Consider the following 15,319-nt stretch of genomic DNA (forward strand, 5'->3'; position numbering starts at 1 on the left):
GACAAGTGAGAAATAACAGACCAATGAAGTTTTGTGAGCTCCTCGTGGTTTTACAGACTTGTGTGAGGCCTTGCTTTGTCATGCAGAAGGCAAAGTTTGTGTGCATTTTTGTGTTGACGAACACTCCGAAGTTGTTTCTTCAGTTTCCTTAGGGCACACAGTCATGTGCGGCCGGGTCGCATGTGGGAGGTTGGACAGATTTGCTTTTGTTCACTTCCAGGTCTTCGTAAACATTCTGCAAGAGCCTATGAATGTCTATGCTGCTCCACTTTTTGCCAAACAAAACTCAGTGACAGCCCTCTGCGTGGAATTCATTTCTGTTACAGACAGCATTTTGAAGACTACATAGAGCTTTGGGTCCTATCAGAACTTCATGAAACTATAGCAGCTGAAGCAGGAATATTCTACAATATCCCACAACAAATTCCACATTTTTTCAGTCAAAATTGGTGGTGGAACAAAAGTGTTGCATTACTTATTCAACACCCTTCATGTAATATACATGCATATGAAACTGCTAGGAGAGTTAGATGGAACAAGAGCTTTCTCCACCATTTCACAGAGCTGTGGTCAGATACCTTATGACATAGCCTGATTTCTGAGATCAGCACCGAGCTTGTTTTCATTGTAACTGAACATTGCTGCTGGTTATCCAGCTTGTTTTTATAGTAACTGGGCATTGCTGCTGGTTTGATGTTTTCTCTTCTGTCAGTGTCTATTCTGTTCCTCATGGTTACCATATAAACTCCTCTCTTGTCTTTCCATTGTAATGCCAAAATGTTACCTTTATGGCAGGAAATAGCTTCATTGCTTTCTTTGTATTTTCTGCCTAGTTTAGAGATTTGTCTGGTCTTGCATGCAGTGAATCATCCCGTTATCAATAAAATGGTAAATTAAATCTACTGCATACGTTTATTGGTTTTTCAAATACCTTGAATTGACCTATCTGACTATGTGTTGACTCTTTGATAGTCATCCATAAATGAAATTAATTTCTAATGTAAACACACACACACACAAAATAACACTAACGAGAATGTTTAGTAAACATGTAAGCATACACCTTTCATCACTTTTCTACGTCATTACCTCCTGTGTTGAGACTTATAATTGGCTTGGGACACAAATATGCATCCCTTGTTCTTAGAAATATCCCACCTCTGAGAACAACCAGCTGTTGACAGATTTTTCATCTTGTCATTGCCATGGAAGATTAGTTAAAAAGAAATGTTTTGAGATGAAAAAAATATGTTAAAATAATTGGCAGCAGATCTGAGCTATAGGGACAATGAGAAAATTCCTCCCAGATAACAGTTAATGATTAACTGCTATGTTCTAGTTAACAAGATCCTTGTCCCTCAACACTCAAGTGGGTATACCAGTTTCCATAACACTTGTGGGCACATGGCATACTTTGTGCACATGTAAAAAATAGCTGTCTTTAGGTTACGAAGATAAATGTGTAAGAATAAAATCATAGTTTAATCTCAATTTAATTAAACACCAATTAAATAAACTAGTATTATGTGAGCTAAATCACTGTTTAATTAAACAGTAATAAAAGAAATTTTATTGTCTCACTCTGTTGCCATGTACAAGTTTTACCTCACAGTAATGACCGAGTGGAGCAGTAATAGTGCAGTTTCATCAGGTCCCAGCCAGATGCTTATTCAATTGCTAATTATCTTGTAGACAACTGCCTCATTATGGTATTGTGCATCTAGCTCATAACCTGTGGCATTTTCTTGCCCTGATCGTAAATTTTTTCTCACCTGCTTCCTGTTTATCTTATATTCCTGCTGCTTACTTGGATATATTGTAACACAACTTGTAACTGTGTTAGCTGAAGCAATAATGAAGGAATAGGTATGGGCTCACAATTGCAAAACAATGATGGAATGGTACAAGACAATGTTATTTGCAATCCATGTACTTTATACATTGGTGCACCCACTCGAGGGTTAAAAAAGTGAAACATCATCTTCTGTGTCACGTCGTGTCTTAACAATATTATGGAAAATTGGATGATACTCAGCATATAGCGGAGATGTTGAGTCACAGATAAACACAACAGAGTGACTGTCAAACAAGTAAGCTTTTGGCCAAAAGGCCTACTTCCAAATTAGAAAACACACACACACACACACACACACACACACACACACACGCACACAGAGTCACTGTCTCTGGTTGCTTGACCTTTTCATAATATTGTGATTATCCCATCCTGATTTTTCCAAAGTGGTTTCTTAGCTTTATATGTATGTGGCACATGCTCTATAAAATGACTGTTGGTGCTAACCTGGATTGAATACCATATTATTGATGTCTCCTCAGTGATAATGTGGCTGACTGTAGCCTTTAGCAAAGTCAGTTTCAGCAGCTTTGATATTTCTTCTGATAGTTCAGTGTAACAGCTTCGAAAATGAAGTTGTGAAATACCTGTTCTCCCTTCTAATTGCATTAACCTATGCCAAAAATTCTTTATTAACTTTAGATGTTCACCAACCGGGAGTCTCCATCATGTCCATCATGAACATTCTCGTGCCTGAACTGAACAATATTGGTTGCAGATTCTGCACATGGATTTTGCAAAGATCATACATGTGAGAAACAGTATGAAAATGATTTAAAGAAACTTCTACTTTATATAACACTTGATGAGTCATGTATCTGGTTTATATATATTTATTGTAGGATTACTCTTCCTTACTGATATTCATTCATAATATAAGCAATGCCTTATGATATGGACGATCAGGTCGCTCACTAATTTCTGTGACCCACATACAGTTTTGCACAAAAGTACTTTATTTTACCAACTCAGAAAAGGTAACTCACTGAACTAACAGTCGAAGAGTAAAGACTTATATCTAATGTTCGCTGCACTTGCATGCAGTAAACGAAGCACGCATCACTGGTTAGTCCCACATTCCCACAATCAGTTGTGGGCATGTTGTTTGCATCCAGAAAATGAGACAATCCTGGAAACCTACATGTGGTAAACATTTTGATTCTCTTCAATGCATGTGTTTTTGGATGGGGTCCGCCTTCAGCAAAACACAATTTTGTTTTTTATCCCAAACATATTTGAGGACAATATAATGGAAATGGAAGATGATTTAGATGAAGATGAAATGGGAGATATGATACTGCATGAAGAGTTTGACAGAGCACTGTAAGACGTTAAGTTGAAACAAGGCCCCGGAAGTATACAACATTCAATTAGAACTACTGACAGCCTTGGGAGAGCCAGTCCTGACAAATCCCTACCATCTGGTGAGCAAGATGTATGAGACAGGCGAAACACCCTCAGACTTCAAGAAGAATATAATAATTCCAATTCCAAAGAAAGCAGGTGTTGACAGATGTGAAAATTACCAAACTATCAGTTTAATAAGTCACGGCTGCAAAATACTAACGCGAATTCTTTACAGACGAATGGAAAAACTGGTAGAAGCCAACCTCGGGGAAGATCAATTTGGATTTCATAAAAATATCGGAACACGTGAGGCAATACTGACCCTACGACTTATCTTAGAAGGTAGATTAAGGAAAGGCAAACCTACATTTCTAGCATTTGTAGACCTAGAGAAAGCTTTCGACAATGTTGACTGGAATACTCTCTTTCGAATACTGAAGGTGGAAGGGGTAAAATACAGGGAGCGAAAGGCTATTTACAATTTTTACAGAAACCAGAAGCCAGCTATAAGAGTCGAGGGACATGAAAGGGAAGCAGTGGTTGGGAAGGGAGTGAGACAGGGTTGTAGTCTATCCCCGATGTTATTCAATCTGTATATTGAGCAAGCAGTAAAGGAAACAAAAGAAAAATTCAGAGTAGGTATTAAAATCCATGGAGAAGAAATAAAAACTTTGAGGTTCACCAATGACATTGTAATTGTGTCAGAGACAGCAAAGGACTTGGAAGAGCAGTTGAATGGAATGGACAGCGTCTTGAAAGGAGGATATAAGATGAACATCAACAAAAGAAAAACGAGGATAATGGAATGTAGCCAAATTAAGTCAGGTGATGCTGAGGGAATTACATTAGGAAATGATACACTTAAAGTAGTAAAGGAGTTTTGCTGTTTGGGGAGCAAAATAACTGATGAAGGTCGAAGCAGAGAGGATATAAAATGTAGACTGGCAATGGCAAGGAAAGTGTTTCTGAAGAAGAGAAATTTGTTAACATTGAGTATTGATTTAAGTGTCAGGAAGCTGTTTCTGAAAGTATTTGTATGGAGTGTAGCCATGTATGGAAGTGAAACATGGACGATAAATAGTTTGGACAAGAGGAGAATAGAAGCTTTCGAAATGTGGTGCTACAAAACAATGCTGAAGATTAGATGGGTAGATCATATAACTAATGAGGAGGTATTGAACCAAATTGGGGGAAAGAGAAATTTGTGGCACAACTTGACTAGAAGAAGGGATCGGTTGGTAGGACATGTTCTGAGGCATCAAGGGATCACCAATTTAGTATTGGAGGGCAGTGCGGAGGGTAAAAATCGTAGAGGGAGACCAAGAGATGAATACACTAAGCAGATTCAGAAGGATGTAGGTTGCAGTAGGTACGGGGAGATGAAGAAGCTTGCACAGGATAGAGTAGCTTGGAGAGCTGCATCAAACCAGTCTCTGGACTGAAGACCACAACAACAACGTCCCAAACATGTTTCACTGCACTTGCAGCATCATCAGTGGGCTTTTATTGTATGGCTGTTAAACATAAAGAATGTTTTTTACTGTTTGTACACATGTACTGTAAGTACAAATTTTTTGCAGAACATACAAAGTTATGTATTTACCACATGATGTGGTTTTCTTGAGGTATTACCATATGTTGTTTTTTTTTTCACCTGAAAGTATATGCAGCTCAATGTAGACAAATTTCTTAAGGAGAAATTACGATTTGGAAACTGTTATGGCTATGCCTGAAGTTAATTAATTCTGTGTGGAAGGTTTTTGTGTGTGTGTGTGTGTGTGTGTGTGTGTGTGTGTGTGTGTGTGTGTGTGTGTGTGTATTTACATTATGTTTCACTTATGTTTTCTTCTTTCTTCATCTTCTTCACTGTGAAGTTCTGTGTTCTGTATACTGAACTGTCACTGTCAGTATTTCACTGTTTACCAGCTGTAAAAACAAGATGGCGGACAGTGGAACACTTGAAGGTGTTCCTGGCAGTTGTTTTGAATCTTTCGGGTGTGTGTGTGTATGTGTGTGTGTGTGTGTGTGAAAGACAGAGAGAGAGAAAGAGACACAGAGAGAGAGAGTATTTTTGTCTCCTAATCTAGAGGTATTTCTGTTTAATAAATTTGATTATTGTTATCTGGTAACATTGCCATATTGAGCAGCTTTTAGTACTGGAGCATATCTTCTTGACTTCACAAATGACATTTTCAGTGACTTTTCTTCAAAGACTTCTGAATAGCCAGTGTTCAAGTACAGATATAGTGCCTTGAGAAAGTAGATTAATGATTATTGTTTGTCTTTCACATTATGGCATAATGATTGTTTCATTTACACCAGACCACAGTGCTGGAATCATTAGAAAATCTCTGTGCCAGTTTGCTCTTACACAATGGGTAATATAATCATGTAGCAATGTTATTTATTCTGGAGAGTTCTGTTAGTAATATTTCTTATCAAATTATTCTTGTGGTTTTCATTTACTACTTCTTTCCATGAATGCTTCCACTGTTGAGAGTGTTACAGTCTTGTCTTTAAATTGTCATGTGAAACAACATCCATGAACTACCAAGCTATTAGCATATAGATCACATTGTGAAACTGTCAGACACAAGAAAACATTTTGTGTGAGTGGTGTCCTTTATTGAAGAAGCCAATATGTCACTTGAGTTTATTCTGTCTCTGATACACAGAAAAATTCAGACCAATGTTGGCTTTTGATGGCCTTCAAAATTCTTGGGAATGACGTGGAAAGTGAATGACAGTTATTTTATTTTTTATCCTGGTTAATTTCAGCCGAAAATTAAATTTCTGTTTTGTACAGTGTCTACGGCCCTTAAAACTGATGTGTAGCATTAATTTTTCTGTTAAATAGTATCTTTGAATACAATCAATGAAAGTGGATGTTTTTTCACTTTCTCAAGAAGGGCCAAAGGTACACAATTTGGCCAAATGTTTATGAAAGGAAAATCATATTTGAAATCAATAAAAACAAAAACATACAGTAATTGTGGTTTATTGCTGCTGCAAATAAAAGAAAATGGAATCACAAACTGATTGAAAAAAATAGACCACTGAGTATTTCACACACTATTTCACAAAAATTTTCTATACAACTCAGAACCTTTATTAGATAAATTTTAACAGTGCTTCTCTGATTCTCTTTAACTTCACAGAATTAAAGACTGAGAAACTGTCTGACACACTTAAAAAAAACATTATTCAGAGCACGTTGAGAGATATTAACAGGGAGACAATTCTTAAAATTAACCATTTATAAATGAAAAGCATGCACAGACGAATGGTGATTTTCAGTTTTGTAGAACTCAGAATTAAGTGCATTTCTCCCACAGTTTTTATTGATCACATGACACTATAGTGTACCAAAAATTGCAATATCTCACAACATCCAAGAACAAAAATGGATATATCTACAGGTCTCACACATTCCATTCAAGAACTGCCAGTACCGTAGACATTGCAGAAGTCGTCATCCGAGGTGACATATCAGAATATTCTTAACTTGGTGTGGTAGTTGCACCAGTTGATGTTGCTGTGACAGTTGAAGTTGTGTCGCTGGATTGTTGATTTTCTTTAATACAGAGCCAAGGTAATCGCTTTTGCAATTCAACCCTGGAATGATGGAAAAATACAGCTATAGTTGACAGTTGTTTATGGTTTTGTTTATGAAACAAGTAAAAAGGAAATCCATGAACATTTTCAAAAGCATAAATGTAGAACAGATAAAAAATTCTGCCAAACTGTTGCATAGATACATGACGAATGTATATTAGGATAAGAACATTGATGATCAAGTAACAAAAATCTGGAAAATTAGTTAAAAGTGGAGGAACATAGTGTCCTTTGCAAATCAGCAGGAAGAAAAGATCTTGTGAATGAGAATTTATGCTTTCACTAATTTGTATGAATCTCTGTCAATGTATCCATTGTGGCTTGTTATATATATTCAGTGTTTAATAGATGTTGCATAGTTACTTCAAACATTGAACACTTAAGGTGAAACCACTATTAAATCAAAAGGCTGTGGGCCCAGAAGATGCAGTTAGTAAAAAAATTATGAAAAAACTATAAACATTCCATTTTGGCACAATAAAAATATTTGTATCTGTGTTGCAAGATACAACATCAGAACATCTTTTAACACAGACTAAAAACATGTGGCAGAAAAATTAAAAGAGACAGAGAACCGAAATATATGGAAGTTTGCCTTGAAAACATATCACCAACACAAAAAGTAATGGAAATACACATCAGGTGAAATAATGGATCAGTTGAAAGTACGTAGTGCTGAAGCAAATACAATATTTAGTTAAACACTGAATTTTAAAGTGAAAAGTTAATAGGTAGAATTTATTTTGAGGAAAGCACTATCTGATGGATACAAATCAATGATAGTGAGCCTAGAGGACTCCAGTATACCAACAACCAGAGACTCTATGAATGTTAAGTTATTACGGAAAATGATGAATGAAATGTGCTTATCAGGTATTGAATAACAGTCAGCTCTTGAATTTCACAGGAAAGATAATAGAAATAACACATGTGATATACCCAAGGCACTGAGGTCTTGCTATAATTTTAATCACAGCGGGGAAAAAAAACCTTAGCAAAAGCAAGGTAAGTGGCAAGTCACCAGTAAGGGATGCTTGTATGAGATGTTCGACACTGCTTCCAAGTCAGGCAAACTAGATAATCAGTTAAAAGTTAAATTACAAGGAGACAGAATGGCTGGCCAATACTTACCTTCTGGGGACAAAATTTCAAGTTCTGCAGAGGGAAATGCACCTAGAGATGACATTGACTGTGAATCTAAAGAAAATCTAACAGACTACTTTTAAATGTGCCTATCCACTGTTCAGCTCCCCTTCTACCCTTAGATCATAAAGATTTCCAAACCCAATAAGGATGGATTATTGTGCCTCCTATTACTCTACAAATGCATAGGGCAGACATCCATAATCATCAGAAGAAGCCTTAGAAAGCTAAGATTCACATGAATGCTTTCACATAATTCAAAAAGAACTATAGTTACACAATGGAAACAGCAGTTTTGCTCTCAGATAAAAAGCGAATTGGCATGAAGAGGATTAAAAAGAACATACAAGTACACATTACTAGATACAAAGCACATATATTACTTACAGGTTGCTCACAAAGGTTTAGAAATGGAGAGACATTCCCCAGTAATCCACAACTATTTATACTGATATCTATTTAGTTTAACTGTTAAATAATATGATTTAAACACAGATCACTTTCATATTGTTATTGCATTCCTACAAGGCAATTTTAAAAAAAGGAAATTTACAGTAGAAACCCAGAAAATGATTCTGTTATTAGAACTGCTAAGAAGAATGTATCAAGTGGCATATGTAGCTATTAAGTATACAACATCATAGAATGATTTAGGATGTTTGACTCAAAGTATGAGGATTATACAGACATTTATTTTAGTGGAGGAGTTGTAAATGAGAAACTATGCCTCCACTGTTTTGTATGTGCATTTGCCAACATATCTATGCAAGCTTGTTATGCATGCTCTTTTTTTAATGATTGTTATATGAATTGCTTCAAACCATAATCACTTTGTTTGAAACTACATTAAAACAACAGGTTTCAATTTATGAATTTTGATGAACAATATGTAATCCCTTTCAGTCCTTAATTTTTTCTGGAGGAATGAAAATTTTTCTTTATGCCGTAATGCTCTTTGATGATTTTATAATGATTTTAGATACAAGATTTATACAAAGATATGTACCCATTTTCAAAATATAATTTGTTTTCTTTTTATTGACTAAAATTGCTAATGTTGAAATATTAGCTTTTGTAAAAAAAATAAACTGATCATTCAATAATTACCATGCAGAATAACAATAATAATGTTTATTTATACAGTGGAATGCATCTCACCAACCACTTATGTGTATTCTGGCAGTGAAAAGCTGCTGTGCACTGCTACATTCATTTGGTGAAACCCAACAGCTGGCAATGCTTGTACATGATAAAAAGATTGAACATTCTCATATGTGTACATGAGGTTTCCACTGTGAAAAATGTTTTTGCTGCAACTAAGAGAAAGTAAAATTTAATGTGGGTCTGAAAGGGTTAATGAGCTGTCTTCTTGCTTTATGCATCGTAAATACCTTTGGAGCAGTTTTAAGTTAAGATACCATAATGTGCCTTGTTGGCATGAAGCTGGACAACTATCTTGTTTAGAAAGAATAATTACAGTTGTCTTTCTTGAATTATGGAGTTATAATTTTTTTTACACATTCATATCCATTGGAGTTAGAAATTTTTCTTAAACTTTCAAGTGGTTCATAGACTTCCCTTGAAACTGCATGCAAAAAAATTTGATTATTTGAGACTTGCACATAATCTGATATTTCTTGCAACTTTGTGTCTACTTTTTCTATTGACTTGACTATACATAGACATGATAATGTGCTTCATTGTTATTAAAAATGTGCAAGTTTCCCAAAGACTTCTCATTTATTTTATATTTATATATGAAAATTAAAGTGGTAAGGAAAGTTCTGGCAGACTGTAAATAATTTAGGAGTAAAGGAGACAGTTCACCAAATAGTTGATACACTGAGTCATCAATAGGTACACCAAAAGGAATAAAAACTTTGTTAGCATTTGGATGAATAACAAACTAGAGTGTGAAACATATGTGCCCCTGCGCATGCCGCACACTCTTTCCCCCCGACTCGCCCCCTCCACCTCACCCCCCACCCCCCACCCCCACTCCTACACACAGACACCTGTGCAGCCACATTGCCCAAGTTGAATCTGTTCAGATTAGTAAATTCTGCAGTCAAGAGTCAAAATTTCACTGTTCTGTCCAGGAGTACAACTGAGGAGTGCATAAACAGACTCTGTTGGCATGATTAAAAAAAATCACTCAATTTACCATAAACTGTCACATACAGTGATTATCTAAAGTGTTGTAACTGCATCTTATAGTTCACAAGTTAAATGCGCTGAACACAATAGTACATAAGACCAAGGCCGAGGTTGCTTCAGCAAAGAACATCCTCGGAAAGTCCTGATGTGCCTGTAAACTGCATTAAGGATTAACAATACAGTTTAAGTAGCTTTGCACTGATGTGGCTGGCAAACATGTTGCAGACAAATGGCATTTGTAGGAAATAGTGATTTTCTTGAAGAAAAATATCTAACAAGATTGAACTCATACTCAAAAAAATGCCAATGTTTCAGCCTGTATTTCATTTTAGGGATTGTTGACACATCTGTACACTAGATGTTTACAGTATGCCTTAAGAACCCAGACCAACAATTGTGGGCCAGACAGGTCACATGTTTATGAGCTGCTATGTTGAATACTCTTAAAATATTCAACTGCAGATAACAGTCTAACCAACAGAAGATGCAACCAGTTAAAGAGAGCTAAATTTGTTGAAAAATTTTTTGGTAGTTAGGATTCCAGTGTCAAATGATTTGTCAAAAGTTTCATTGTCATAATCATTTCAACATGAATTGCGGGTATTCTTTGAGAAGCACAAACAAGGAGGATAAGCTCAGAGAAATACCAGCAATGGGACCATACTATCTACAGTCATACTGCCAGTGAACCTAATCTCTTTCTGCTTCAGAACTCCTACTTGATAGAAGAATTTTTGATACATCACCAGTAAACTGGAAGTGTAAATAATACTTACATAAAATCTACATCTACACCTATATGATTACTCTGCAATTCACATTTAAGTGCTTGGCAGAGGGTTCATCGAACCACAATCATACTATCGCCCTACCATTTCACTCCCGAACAGCGCGCGGGAAAAACAAACACCTAAATCTTTCTGTTCGAGCTCTGATTTCTCTTATTTTATTTTGATGATCATTCCTACCTATATAGGTTGGGCTCAACAAAATATTTTCGCATTCGGAAGAGAAAGTTGGTGACTGAAATTTCGTAAATAGATCTCGCCGCAACGAGAAACGTCTTTGCTTTAATGACTTCCATCCCAACTCACGTATCATATCTGCCACACTCTCTCCATTATTTTGTGATAATACAAAATGAGCTGCCCTTTTTTGCACCCTTTCGATGTCCTCCGTCAATCCCACCTGGTAAGGATCCCACACCACGCAGCAATATTGTAACAGAGGACGTACGAGTGTAGTGTAAGCTGTCTCTTTAGTGGACTTTTTGCATCTTCTAAGTGTCCTGCCAATGAAACGTAACCTTTGGCTCGCCTTCCCCACAATATTATCTATGTGGTTTTTCCAACTGAAGTTGTTTGTAATTTTAACACCCAGGTACTTAGTTGAATTGACAGCCTTGATAATTGTACTATTTTTCGAGTAATCGAATTCCAACGGATTTCTTTTGGAACTCATGTGGATCACCTCACACTTTTCGTTATTTAGCGTCAACTGCCACCTGCCACACCATACAGCAATCTTTTCTAAATCGCTTTGCAACTGATACTGGTCTTCGGGTGATCTTACTAGACGGTAAATTACAGCATCATCTGCGAACAACCTAAGAGAACTGCTCAGATTGTCACCCAGGTCATTTATATAGATCAGGAACAGCAGAGGTCCCAGGACGCTTCTCTGGGGAACACCTGATATCACTTCAGTTTTACTCGATGATTTGCTATCTATTACTACGAACTGCGACCTGCCTGACAGGAAATCACGAATCCAGTCGCACAACTGAGATGATACCCCATAGGCCGCAGCTTCTTGATTAGAAGTCGCTTGTGAGGAACAGTGTCAAAAGCTTTCCAGAAATCCAGAAATATGGAATCAACTTGAGACCCCCTGTAGATAGCAGCCATTCCTTCGTGCGAATAAAGAGCTAGCTGCATTGCACAAGAACGATGTTTTCTCAAACCATGCTGATTACGTATCAATAGTTGGTTGGTTCCATAACTCAAAGGATTGACCCATCTACCATCTTCTTTTGTCAAACAAAGACAATTGTACACATGTTCTGTCTCAAAAGAGATATTGCTTTTCTCTCTCTACTGGCATAACAACAATTATGATTCATATCTCCATGTGATTTTTAGGATCACTGAATTATGAATAAAATACATTGAGATCAGTTTCAAACTGTATTTACCTGTATCGTGGATGGCTGATGGCATACACGTAAGGATCCAGACAGGCTACTGCTTTACAAGTACAAGCTGGAATCATTGTAACTCCTGGAGTCAGCAGTGCTCTGTAAAAATGGATCATATGTGTTTACCTTCTGCAATTCAGGTTGGCCTGAGATCAAGCTTTTAATCGCAATGGCAGTGTGCATCATTGTTGTTTGTAATTTAAATGTACTTACTTATTTCCAAAGGCACCAATAAGGGCCATTACAGCATATGGAGTCCACGAAGCAACAAAAAGGAAGCATATTCCAATAGCAGCTTTGGCTATCCTTATTTCAGCAGATGTCTGATTCTGTGCTGTGTTGCTGCGTAGAGATTCTACATTCATCTTCTTAGCCTGTGAAATTATTTCAAGTGCATTAAATATTTGGAAGTTGTGTTATTTGTGAATCTCTTGTTACTTTGCTTTTGTAAATATACTACTACTACTACTACTACTACTACTACTACTACTACTATGTTCTCAAGGTTGCACTGTACCTATAAAGGACAGGAGGGACAGTTTCATACACTGCAGGAGGATTCTAGGATGAATCACATGAGTGTTTGGAAAGCAAATTTCCTAGTATCCTGCCAATAAAACAAAGTTTCCGACCTGCTTTATCCACAATTAAGCCCCCATGATCATTTAATTTAATTATTGTTGTTGTTGTGGTCTTCAGTCTTGAGACTGGTTTGATGCAACTCTCCATGCTACTCTATCCTGTACAAGCCTCTTCATCTCCCAGTACCTACCGCAACCTACATCCTTCTGAATCTGCTTAGTGTATTCATCTCTTGGTCTCCCTCTACGATTTTTACCCTCCGCGCTGCCCTCCAATACTAAATTGGTGATCCCTTGATGCCTCAGAATGTGTCCTACCAACCGATCCCTTCTTCTAGTCAAGTTGTGCCACAAACTTATCTTCTCCCCAATCCTATTCAATACTTCCTCATTAGTTATGTGATCTACCCATCTAATTTTCAGCATTCTTCTGTAGCACCACATTTCGAAAGCTTCTATTCTCTTCTTGTCCAAATTATTTATCGTCCATGTTTCACTTCCATACATGGCTACACTCCATACAAATACTTTCAGAAATGACTTCCTGACACTTAAATCTATACTCGATGTTAACAAATTTCTCTTCTTCAGAAACGCTTTCCTTGCCTTTGCAATTCTACATTTTATATCCTCTCTACTTAGACCTTCATCAGTTATTTTGCTCCCCAAACAGCAAAACTCCTTTACTACTTTAAGTGTCTCATTTCCTAATCTAATTCCCTCAGCATCACCAGACTTAATTCGACTACATTCCATTATCCTCGTTTTGCTTTTGTTGATGTTCATCTTATATCCTCCTTTCAAGACACTATCCATTCCGTTCAACTGCTCTTCCAAGTCCTTTGCTGTCTCTGACAGAATTACAATGTCATCGGCGAACCTCAAAAGTTTTTATTTCTTCTCCATGGATTTTAATACCTACTCTGAATTTTTCTTTTGTTTCCTTCACTGCTTGCTCAATATACAATTTGTTTGAGTTTATTGATTCCAATTGAGACTCATTGATTTTCTTGTCATAGGGTTTTTCATTTCTGATTTTGTGAAGTGCACAATATTACATTTGTGAACATTTAAAACAAGTTCCCAGACTTTGCATCAATTTTAAACCTCTTTGATATCTGAGTAGCTTTTTTTCAGATATCACGTCATTATAGATAACTGTATCATCTGCTAAAAGTATGAGACTATTATTAACATTGTCTGCCAGGTCATCAGTATACAAAATTGACAGCAAGGGCTGCAACACACTTCTCTGGGGCATGTCTGAAGTCGCTTCCAGATCTGTCAATGACTCTTCCCTACCAAGAAATCCTCAATCCAGTCAATTGATTCTGTATATGACCTTACTTAGTCAGCAAGTGTTGACGTGATACTGAGTCAAATGCTTTTTTGGTAATCAAGAAATACTGCACTTGTCTGATTGTCATGATCCATAGCTATCAGGATGTCAGTTGAGTTTCACATGGCCAATATTCTTGGAGTCCAGGCTGGTTGGCATGAAGGACATAATTCTGTTAAAGATATCTCACAAATATTTCAGGCCAGAAAATGTTCAAGTGATATTGGATGGTAGTTTTGTGAATCATTTCTGTTACACTTGTTTTAGATGGGTTTGACCTGTGTTTTGTTTCAACTACTGTGTACAGATTCTTACTGAAGGGCTCTACTCTATATTATGGCTAAGAGAGGGGTCAACTCAGCCACACATTCTGTATAGAATCTGAAATAGATTTTATCAAATCCTGGTGCATTGTTCAATTTTAGTGATTACATATAACTGGAACTTCTATGGGTTTTCTTAGAGGTCTCACAATTAGATACTGGTATGGTAGTAATTTATATATAGATGTGCATATATGTAGAAATGTATATGATGCATGGATAAGTATTCTTGCAAACTTCAGTCACAGTTCCTATAGATGTTCCTGCCCAAGGCTAAATATTTTGAGTTCCTCCTAGAGATGTGAGGATACTGCCCTTTATCTATTTTACTAAGTATGTAAATCTTTCTACTTGTTTTAGTTGTTCTTGGAACATTAACAGTCATTTTTACTACAACTGTCTCATGGTTACTGATACCATTTGCAATGTGGATATCCTCAAAGTGGTCAGGTCTGTTTCTTGTGGTGAGATCTAATCTATTTACAACCTGGCTGGGCTTCTAAAGTATCTGCTCTAAATAGTTTTAAGAAAAAGCATTCTGTATTGTTTTACAGGATATCTTTTTTTACCTATTATGTAAAAATCTATAGTTATTGCAATTGATAGTTGTATGATTAAAGTCTCCTCCAATTATGACAGTATAATTGGGACCAAAATATGGAAACACAACAAACTCAACACGTTTCCATGCCTAATATAATGTATGAAAGCTGCTGGCATTCAAAACAGCTTCCAGTTGTCTTGGAATAGATAAATGCATTC

At 36.6% G+C, this 15,319-nt stretch overlaps 1 protein-coding gene across 1 annotated transcript in view; it reads right to left on the bottom strand.

The window, feature by feature from the left end:
• Positions 1 to 6,184: 6,184 nt before the first annotated feature.
• Positions 6,185 to 15,319, bottom strand: part of LOC126175849 (opsin, ultraviolet-sensitive) — a 70,902-nt gene continuing 61,767 nt past the window's right edge. Inside the window, exons 6-8 of the mRNA XM_049922856.1 lie at positions 12,528 to 12,688; positions 12,312 to 12,413; positions 6,185 to 6,817 (exon numbers count right to left, since the gene is read on the bottom strand). Coding sequence (XP_049778813.1) covers positions 6,703 to 6,817; positions 12,312 to 12,413; positions 12,528 to 12,688 — 378 coding nt within the window. The 3' untranslated portion in view covers positions 6,185 to 6,702. The remainder of the gene's footprint in view (positions 6,818 to 12,311; positions 12,414 to 12,527; positions 12,689 to 15,319) is intronic.

The sequence above is a fragment of the Schistocerca cancellata genome, chromosome 3 (assembly GCF_023864275.1).
Source record: "Schistocerca cancellata isolate TAMUIC-IGC-003103 chromosome 3, iqSchCanc2.1, whole genome shotgun sequence".
Lineage (NCBI taxonomy): Eukaryota > Metazoa > Arthropoda > Insecta > Orthoptera > Acrididae > Schistocerca > Schistocerca cancellata.